The sequence below is a fragment of the Malurus melanocephalus genome, unplaced genomic scaffold (genome assembly GCF_030028575.1).
Source record: "Malurus melanocephalus ecotype Western Australia unplaced genomic scaffold, MMel_1.1 scaffold_264, whole genome shotgun sequence".
NCBI classification, from domain to species: domain Eukaryota; kingdom Metazoa; phylum Chordata; class Aves; order Passeriformes; family Maluridae; genus Malurus; species Malurus melanocephalus.
Window position 1 is genome coordinate 1,011,034 of NW_026623496.1, and position 10,887 is coordinate 1,021,920.

The window sequence follows — 10,887 nt, forward strand, 5'->3', positions numbered from 1 at the left end:
TTTTTTTTTCTGTGATTGTTAGGCAAATATTTCGGGAGAAGACACGGTGCGACACTGAAGAGGGGCTTGCTGGAGCAGCCTTGTCCAGCCGGCCCGCCCGCGGGTCCCACGCCCACTTTCCGTGTGTTCCTTTCCCTGATGCCCACAGATCTCTCCGAGGCAGGGAAAATTGGAAAGAGAAAATCAAAGGCTTCAGAGTGATTCTCCCTTGCTGCGGCATCCCCGAGGTTTGGGCTTAAGACACCCTAGAAGGAAGAGCGGATCTCTCTCCCGCTCAGGGGCGTTTGACATAAGCCCCGTGCCGGCGCTGGRATCCGAGGAACCGTCACAAGCACCCTCCGTGCTTGGCTGCACCAAGCGGCGCAGGGATCTCGGGGTTCATCAGTTTTCCCTGAACACGCACGTAGTTGAAACAAAATAGCCAAAAGTAGAAAACACCCCGACACCCACTAAAATTAAAAAAAAACCCGTAAGAAAATTTTGTTTTTCAGACCAACTCCCGGCGGGAACCCCCGTCAGGGACTTGTATGTGGCAGGGACGGAGAGGGACCAGCTTAGCATGGAAACACTGCGGGAGAGCTGGGGAAAGGAGCAGCCCCGGGGMGGGGAAGGGGCTCTTCAGGGAAGCACGGGGGTTGGGGGAGCGTGGGGGAGAGCGGAGGGCCCCGAGGGAGTGCAGCCACCTTCCCTTCGGCTATCCCGGGTGCGGACAGGGATGCGCGGGGAGGTGTGCCCCCCGCAGACCCCGACGGCCGCCCGCTCTCCCGCCTGGAGAGGCGGAATCACCCCTTCGACGGGGCTCCGCTCCCCCAAAACTATGTCATTAACATAAATCAAATAATGGCCGGGGGTGGGAGGGGGGAAGAGGGGAAGGGGGAAGAGGTGGGGTACGCGACTGCTCATGAGTTAAATATAAGTCTCTGACTGTCCTGAACAAAGCGACCGTCCCCTTGGGAAGGGTGACGTCTCTCCAGTAACGTGATTGCTTCTTCGGAAGCAGAAACGTGTAAACGCTATAAAACGCGGCGGCGCGGCGGGCAGCTCAGAGCGTGCGGCGAGACGGAGCTCTCCTCTTCATCCTCATCCTCCTCCTCCTCAGCCTCTGCCGCCGCCCCGGCAGCCGTGCAGCGGAGCAGGGCTCACTCACCCCAGCACCGCTCCGCTCCGCGCCCGCCCAGCCAGACCCATCGACGGACTCGCGGCTCCGTGAGTAACTTTCTCCCCGCCACAGCGGCAACTTCTCAGCGGATCAGGAAGGATGTCCCCGTCCTGTACCCCCGCTCCTCTTCTCCCTTCCCGGACCTGCAGGGAAGGCGTCCCGGCCATCGGGAGCGGGGAGAATTTCTGGAAGCCCAGGGCAGCCGCGGCGGGACCCTCCCTTGTCAGCGCTTCAGTCGCTGAGCCCCGAGCACCGCTGCCCCGAGCACCGGGCCGGGGGTCGCTGTTGGGGATGCCTGACCGCAGGCATCTCCCTGCCATCGCGACCCTGCTGGCCGGCATCGTCTCTCGGGACAGGGACCGGGGGCAGGAAGCGGGGCCGGGGCAGTCTGCCGGCGGCCCGAGGGAAGCCCCGTTGGCGGGCCGGCGGTGCGGGCGGTGCGGGCGGTGCGGGCGGTGCGGGTCGGTGGGTGATGGCTGCGCTCTTCCCTCCGCAGGTGGCGGCCATGGAGCACCGCGGCGCCTCCCCGCTCCTCCTCGCCCTCGCCCTCCTCAGCGCCCTCTGCTGGCGGGCGCGGGCGCTGCCCCCGCGGGGCGCCGCCTTCCCTGCCGTGCCGCGGTAAGGGCCCGCTCCGCTCCGCGCTGCGCTCCGCGCTCCCRGCCCCGCTCCGCGCCCCTCCGGCCCGCAGGGGCCTGCCCAGCCCCGCCCGGTGCCCGAAGGGGCTGCCAGAAGCGCCGGTCCTTCGCTGCGCCTTCCCGACGAGCGCGCAGTGCGGCGCTTCCCGTCGGGGCGTTCGCCCGGGAGCGGTGCACCGAGCGGGCAGGGTGCGAGGGGTCCCCGCGGCCAGGCTGCCGTCAGGCGTGTTCCGAACCCACCCTGTAAAAGCCCCCGGGACACGCACGCATCTCCCGAGGTGGCTGCAGCAGCGCTGCCCCACGGGCTGGGTSGCGGTGACCGCGGGATTTGGTCACGGTGAGCCCTGGGACTTGAGCGGGTCCATGGGAGCAGAGCGGAGGATGCGCTTTGTACCGCTGCATGCTTCGGCTGAAGTTGCTGTTAGCGGTCCAGCTAAATTAATGGTGGCAGGACGGTACGGTTTGCGTTTAGGTAAGAGGAACATAACGTGTAAAAGGACAAATGAAAACCAGTGCGGGAAACCAACACAATGATTCCCAAAAGGTGTGACTTGAGCCCGTTCATTTTACACAGCAACTTTGCATGGGTTTTTATTTTCACCAGACAGAAGACTTACATGGGGCAAGTCAGATACCAAGTGGTGCTGATAGTGACTGTAGGATTACAAGGGCTTAGTTTTAGCAAGTGATTTTTGCATGTCATCACACACATGGTTTTCCTACAGCTGTGGAAGCTTGTTGTCTGCCACAGAACATAAGAGCAGCGAGAAGGAATATCTGATGCCCAACTACTGCTATGCAGTCAGTTTGCCCTTGATAAAATACGACACATCTCAAGAAAACATAGTTTACAAAAATGTGAAGTAACTGTACATCAGTTTATACAGAGCAATTGCCATGATTCATTTTAAGAGATTAAACATGAACATTTCTTAGCTTCTAACATGAGAGAGTAAAAACATGTCGAGATACGTGACTGCACTTTGTATTTAGTTTGAAGTTCTTGGTGTATTTGCTTTCTTTGGAGAAGGTCTGGGAACTGTTTCATTCTGGATTTCAATGCACATCTTAAATCTTCACTAGGAAGTAAGTACATCACAGAAAACAGTTTTCACTTTGCRTGGGTGGAAGCTGTTAATTCCATCCATCATTTATTCAAAATATAGTTGCTAGGAAAAGCTTCATGGTTGTCACTTGTGCTGTGACTGTCATACATTATGCACAGGAATAAATTCTGTTCAATCACAACATTTATCTAGAAAACATGAATTTGAGAGAAGAATCTGTTATATTAATTAATCTACAATTACACATGGATTCTACCTGAAAGTGAGTCCTGTTTTATCCAGGCTTCTTTAAAATGCCTCACGGATTGAAGTAATAGATGTGCATTGTGACACAARCCAGAATGTAAGCATCAGTAAAGTATCGCATGTCCTCAGCTAGCTGTACTTTTTATGGTTTCTTTCTCCAACAGATTGGGAAACAGAATGCCATTTGATGGAGCCAGTGAACCTGACCATGCCCGTGGGTCATTAAAGTCAGAATCAGATATTTTGCAGAATACACTACCTGAAAATGAGAAATTCTATTTTGATCTGTCCAGAATTATTGATAGGTGAGTTTCTTTATTATCATAATACAAAAGGTGATTGACTACTTGATTTCTGCCAAAAAATCATTCACGTTTTCAAACAGATATAGGAAAGGAAGACTCAGTTGCAGAAGAAAATCTCACAGCCGCTGCTTAAATACAGGTAGCAGTAGGGATGTCGGCAGAAATGTTGATTGTTTTGCCATTCTGGCATGATGAATGCATTCACTTTCCAGGAAGGGCTAAAAAGTATATTGTGAAAATCTGGAAGTTATTTTCTGAAATGAGTTTTAATTTTATATGTATAATAGATAAATTAAGGAAAGCAGTATGTTTACAAAACGAACATTATCAAAATTATATGAACCCAGGCTGTATTGTAGAGTTTATTTATTGTCCATTTCAGAAATGCAAGGCAAGCTGATGGAATTTTCACCAGTGTCTACAGCCATCTTTTGGCTAAACTTGCTGTGAAGAGATATCTCCATTCGCTTATTAGAAAACGAGTTAGGTGAGGTGACACTTACATTAGGAAGATTTTTTTTCCTAGCTGGCTGCATTGGCAATTTTTTAACCCTTTCTCTATCCAAGTTCTCCTTTTTGTTATTTAGAGATAATGAAAGAGAAGCTGGTATAATCATGTACATGAAAATCCTATATAAGTCTTTAGTGGTATTACTAAATGAGTATGTTACTATTTATTCCTGACCCAGCTGTGAGAGGTAGAGCAACAGATACTGCACAAAGCATGGWTAATGTATACTGGAAATATTATAATGATTATCATGCCAATTTGCTAATTCTTTTTTTTTTCTGTTACTGTTTTTACTAACTGGCAGATGAGTGGCAAAAGTACTTAACAACAGTGAAATGCACAATGAAATCAAGAAACAATTGGTTTGCAGTGAAAATGTAAAGGAATAGTTTTTTCCTGCTATAGAGCACATTGCCAGATGTTTGTTTGTGAGATCTGTATTGCAACAGGATTCAAAAAAGAATTAGAACAATTCATAGACAAAGGGTCTGGATGCAGTTTCCAGACCAATACATCAACAAACTAATGGACAYAGGGTGCTGGGTAGGATCACTGTATACTTTCCTTGTTTTCAAATCCAYGAGCAGCAACTGCTGAGCCACTATGACAATTCCACTGAGTCCCTACTTCACATGCTCAAAAATTGAGTRAAAGTTAGGTCCTCCATTTATGTCAGTGCTGTCTTTGTTCCAGATCATACAATTCCAGTTCCTCATMTGCTGTAAACTAACATAGACCATTTAAACCAGAACACCCTGACATTTCCTAAGACTGTGTATGAGAAAAAGCCTCCAGGTTTGGTTTTCATTAGGTATGTTTTGTCCTCTGAAACCTTAGAACAAGCATTTGAGGCTACTTGTGTGACGCTGCACTCTGATTTTTCTCGGTGGCAGACTCCACCTTCAGAGTTCAGTGTGAACAGTGATGAGGTCCTTTTAGAATTTACTGAAACTTAAACCAGGCTGTACCTTGGTATTGCATATACTCTGTATATAGCCACACAAATGCTAGAAATTAGACGAAGATCTGTTTAGTAAAAGGAGCAGCCTGGGGTGTGAGAACAGGCAGGACAGAGTCATGAAATCTACACTTAACCACTCAGTCTTGAAGAACTCCTGGGACAAGGACTCCAGAAATCATTGACTGTGTATCCTGATTGCATAGGCCATGGCAAAATGGAGAAAACAATCAGTGAAAGGTGTGCCCTAAAAAGATTGAATACCAGTCTTTGGAATTTGATCCTTGCTATTAAAATACGTAGTAAGCAATAGAAGCAATAGAACTTTTTTTCAACAGAAGATATATCTGAAGTCATAGTTTGAAATGAAAGCTGAAAAGAAAATTTGGGTTTATTAGGCTAATCAACATCATGAATCTTATTTCACTCATTTAATGCTGTCTTCTTTTAAGCAGACATCATCTCTTAATTCTTTCTTTGTAATTGTTGTGTTGCCAGCTCCCAGGACAGTCCTGTCAAACGCCACTCTGACGCTGTCTTCACTGACAACTACAGCCGCTTCCGAAAGCAGATGGCTGTGAAGAAATACTTAAACTCAGTTCTAACTGGAAAAAGAAGGTACCACAAGAAAGCAAATATGTATCTTTCCACACTTTCATGGCATTAGGACAGAAAAGGTTTACATCCATGTATGTATTCAGGGAGGACAAGCAAAAGGCACTGAACATTTATGACTTCATAGCATTGTTTATATCATGGCTGTCAAATACAGACAACATTTTCTTCCTGACTGAAACAGACACCACAATCAGATTAGGGTAAAAGAATAAATAGGAGATGGCATCTGGCAATTTTAAAAAGCTTCCAACAGATTCTTACACTGTTTTTATTTTTAAAAAAAAGCTTCTTCAGGAAAAATTACAGAGCTATGGAACATGAACAAAATTTTATTAAGAAATTTGTTGAAAATTTGCCTCCATGTAAAGACGTGAAATGAAAATTTAGAAGTCCCTGAAGGACCATATGTCCTAAYCAGTGTAGGTGAGAAGTGCCAGCGTACATTTTTGTAGACCTTGTATTCTAATTGTATATTCATTCATTTAGACAACTTTTGAATAGCATGTCTCTATTCATTAAACACGCTATTTCATATGTTTTATAGCACTTGGTTGTAAGTGTAAGAAAATGTGCAGAAAATACAGTTGTAAGAGGACTTTGCTTTTTTGCTTTTTCTTCTGAGAGAGCAATAAAACTTATTTCTSATCCACAACAGCCAGGAAGAACTAAACCCCGCTAAACTTCGAGATGAAGCAGAACTCCTTGAACCATCCTTTTCAGAAAACTACGAYTCTGTAGATGAGCTGCTGAGCCACCTCCCACTGGTATGCCAACGTTTTCTTTCCTCTTGCTCTCCATTGCTTTACTTGTAAAATTAGATTAATTGTACATGAAGTGTGGCCTATCAGAAAATCAGAATAATCTAGGAAAGAGAGTCACATTCCATGAAAAGCTTTATGTTTCTACAGAGATTGTGTCTGAATAAAATAATAATTTTAATAATAAGYTCTAAGTTATCCCATGATTGCCATTGTGAAAATTCCTAATTAAATGGCACTGTTAATAATGCATCTAACTCACTGGGGTGGTTCGACCAGTGTGCACTGCAGCATAAAACCAGAACTGACTCATTTTAAATTACAAAGATCATTATTCCTTCAAAGAACAAACTTGAGGATATTTCTTTTAATTAAAAAAAAAATGCTTCAGATTTTGTTGAACACCTTTTTCATTAGAAAGGAGTTGCCCCTAGAATTAAGATCAACAGCAACATGAACCCTATGAATTAAGAAAGCACTTGACATGAAAATCTTGCACATACAATTTTCCATTTAGCTACTACTACTTTTTCTAAAATCATTCACCATTATTTTTCTTTGGTTTGTTGAAATGTAAACCCTTCTACATCAACACTGGCAGGAGCATAACTTTGAAAGGGTAACAGAGCAGCAAATTTGGCTATTCTTGAAAGTATGTTATGAAATTGATGATAGTATGGTTTTGGTATTCAGCTGTGTTTCAAACACAAGTAAGAAAAAAGATTAAAARGCTATTTTTGAACCTTTATTTTTTCGGGGGGAGGAGGGCTGGTTGGAGATGATACCAGAAAAGACATTTCTCCAAATTTTGTTTCAAGACAGAAACAAAATGAGAAAATGTTTTCCTTTCCACAAATGTGGCATTTCCTCTAACATTCCCAAAGGTTATAAAGGACATAAACTAATTATGCCTTGAGGAAGTTAAAAAATTTAAAAAAAAAATTAAGCAATGTGATAACATGATTCTGGAAAGAAATGTTCTTTCTGGACAAGATTAAAGTGAAAAAAATCTGGTCTTGGATTTTGCACCTTCTCAAAGTTCTCTCATTGACTAAAGGAGAAAGAGTAGTGGTGCAGTAGGTTGCAGATGTTTTCCTGAAAACATGTTCAGTCCTTTCCTTTTTTATTGACTTCACTGATGAGGCAGATCTGCCTGTAGGTGAATCAGTATTGACTGCTCCTTGTCACTTGATTGCAGTGCCCCGTTGCTAATGTAGTGTGGAACGAGCAACCTGAGTTTGTGTATCTGCTTCAAGCAGACAGGTTTCTTTTCAAAGTGAGCAGTTTTGCACTGTAGGCTAACCTGCAGTARCATTTTTATCTCTAGTCCTTCAACCTTTCTTTTCTCATGCTACAGTCTTGCCTGACTGTAATGCCCACCAAACTCCTGTGAACAYCCACATTTCAGTTTGTCAGTCCCAAGAACAGCAGTTGTTTTATATCAAGTGTTACTTTTTGTCTGCTGTCCACTCTTATACTCCTCATGATGCCAMTGATTACAAAAGTGACTTCTAAAGCACATTTCTCCTTTGCTTTTCAGGACCTCTGAAGGACACCTGGTAAAGTCTATGACAAGAACAAGCTATTTTTGAGTTCCACATAGTATTTCAAAGAGATGACTTTAGTCATCAAACCAGAACAAATATGTTGTGAAGTGAAAGTTGTGATATATTTGTTTCTTATGTAATAAAAGTTGATATTTACATTGTAAATATTACTCTAGAGTTCTCTACTGAAAGCTGTACATATGGATGCCAGTTTAACTCATGAGAAGTCTGTGAGTTCATATGCTGTAAATCCTTTACTTCAATAAATTCATTTGAAAATGAGTGTGCAGCTGAAAAGAGCCCATCATGACTAATTAATTGGCTTATTTGAGGTGTGATACAACTTCAGACAAACATGTTTGACAATAAGGATACATTTCCAGATAGCCTCCTAAACAGCATGTAAAAACATGAGAAAAAAAATGTGCAAAGTGTGTAAAACTGCTTTACAAAGATGTATGAAGGTTGTTGCCAAGTAAAAGAGAATGCTTTTCTCGCAGTTTACTAAGCAAGTAGAAAAAATTAATAAAAATTAAACATTTTTTTTTTACCTCCAGAAGCATCTTTCCCTCCTGTTCAAATTTCTAATATTTCAAAACATGCAAATTATCTTGAGACYGCAAAAGTCTCCTTTTCGGTTGTGTTTCAGATGCTCTGGAGCTGACAAAATGCTGAAAGAATGCAATCCCTTGACCTGTTTGATGCCTAAAGTCATCAGTCATTCTACATTTAATTGTCTGTAACTTTGATGATGAAACTATTGCTTATATATAAAATAGATTTGAAGACAGTTTACTATTTTTTCAGAATGAATGTAATTTACAGAATATGAAGACAATAAATCATTTTATTATCATGGCAAGCTATTACTGGTTTGAATCAGTGCTACAGATACGTGGAACAGTAGAGGTCCCAGTAAGTGCTGTCTCTACTATAGTAATAGGGGAAGATAATATTTTTAACTGATTTATGCTTTATTATTTTAGAAAGACAAGTAAAGAAACCTCCAGAACCCCTTTCTGTAGCTTTCTGTTATTGTAGATGACTATGGAACTGGAAATTTGCAGCTGTTTGATTCACAACACTGATGTAGAAAGTAGAAAAACTTATCAGACCTACTTACAAGCTCAATTTGGAATTTCAAGTATATTTATAAATCATACATATGCACACATAGACAGTGATAAAACTGATTTGCAAGTTTCACTTACAAGTTTACTGTTCTGATTTAGAAAGAAACTTCTAACATGATAAAAATCTGAGATTTATGGAGAATAGTCCTCATAAATATGTAGCCCTCTGATTTGCAATTTTTTTGAATATTGGCAACTGCATGTCAAAAGAAAACCAGCTTTCACGGATCAAATGCTAATATTGCTATTTCTATCTAGCCTTGACAGAATCTATTTTAGCCTAAGCCAATGAATGGTTCACAAAAGTTATATTTTCACAAAAGACATAATTTTGAAGTCTTCTCTTGAAAAGTGGTTTTCCACCCCCAAATCCTATCATATTAAGAACATCTGAAAGCAAAAACATCTTTGTAAATACTTGAAGGATACTAACTGACTGATGCTATAGTACTTAATTAGAAATTTTCTTCAGTGTTGTTTGTACTATGTTACTATTTCTGTGGGATGTAAACATTAAAAAATAAGTGAAAAAACCCAACCAGAAGCAAAACTGCATATGGTCTTTATACACAGATTATTTTTTTTAAAATGTATGTCATTCATTCAATTTAAAGTAACAAAAATGGGAGTGATCAAACTTTTGAATACACAATTCCAGATTTTTTTTGTAAATATTTCTTTTAATATTTTTTAATTTTTATTTCCAGCTTACCAATAAGGCATCTGATGGAAGAACTTGTCTTCCATGTCTAATGTATTATCTTCCTGATAATGTATTATCTTCTGATACTTTGTTCTCCATAGAAAACTGCAGAATTTGGAACATGTATTTTCTATGTTACATGAAGATGGAGAAAAAACCAGGGACACTTTTTAGAAAATCATGTATATATACACACACATTGTAATAACTCAAATAATACCATGGTAGCTTCCTCCGAGGGTTAGCAAACAGAGACAGTCTAAAATGCTTGCTAAATTTTGTGTACATTGTAGGAAAACCTAGCACTGACAGGAGAGACAGTAACCTCCAGAGTAATATTTTTTATTTGATATTTGTGTTAAAGAATGGCTTTTAACTTGTCATAACAACCTTTGATTTTCCATAGGAGATTTAAAGCCAAATTAATTCATAGAAAGGAGTTAATTGTGAAAGAGGTAGCACTGTTCACCTCAAATCCACAGGCAAGTGGCCCTGGTAAGGTTAAATGATAAAACTGAAGAGAAATTGTAGCATTCCACTGAATTATTTGATACATGCTGTCACCTTTACAGTCCATCTGCAAAATGTCATCTGAGTGGGTTCAAAACATTGTATTATTGGGAGAATGAACAGGCCAGCCCCAAAGGGTGTGACCAGAGAACTTCCAGAAGGGAAAAAAATACCCAGAGGATTTAGAAGAGCACCAGTGTCAGGGAGACTGCATCCTCCCCAGAAGGGAGGATGGAATAAAAGTGTCATGGATTATTGTTGCAYATGTTAAAGAAAGAGCCTACCATGTTTCTCCAGGATTTCACTTCTAATGCAGGATAGGGATACCTGTGGTCTCTCAGGGTAGGACTAAGTAGTTTTTGGTTTATTGAATGGGGTTTGGCTTTTAAAACTTCCCCTTGGAGCTCTTAAAGAAAGGTACAGAATCACCTTGCAGTGCATCTGCACKAGAAGAGGATCTTTTCTGGTCCTAAATCCACAGAAAAGATTTGCACGCTTCTGTGCATCTGTACATTCATCATCCATTCAAGAACAACAGTCARAATTGTGTATAACACCATGAGGATTACAAAAGTTGACAAAATGATTTAAAATTACAGCCAGTAAAAGCACATTAAAAACAAATAAAACCCTAACAGCTCCTCTGATATTTTAAATGGATTTGAGGGGCTATGAGTGTTTGTTCCTCCTGAAAGTCTGAGAAAAATTTGCTGTTTAAAAATATGGAAATGGGCAAC

General features: G+C 41.8%; 1 protein-coding gene across 1 annotated transcript; it reads left to right on the top strand.

Annotated features, from left to right (window-relative positions):
• Window positions 1-1,015: 1,015 nt before the first annotated feature.
• Window positions 1,016-9,470, top strand: VIP (vasoactive intestinal peptide). Its single transcript, XM_057375914.1, has 6 exons — window positions 1,016-1,206; window positions 1,656-1,777; window positions 3,272-3,412; window positions 5,380-5,499; window positions 6,155-6,263; window positions 7,798-9,470. Exons 2-6 carry the CDS (start codon window positions 1,665-1,667, stop codon window positions 7,804-7,806), a joined length of 492 nt encoding a protein of 163 aa, XP_057231897.1. The 5' UTR covers window positions 1,016-1,206; window positions 1,656-1,664; the 3' UTR covers window positions 7,807-9,470.
• The last annotated feature ends 1,417 nt before the right edge of the window (window positions 9,471-10,887 follow it).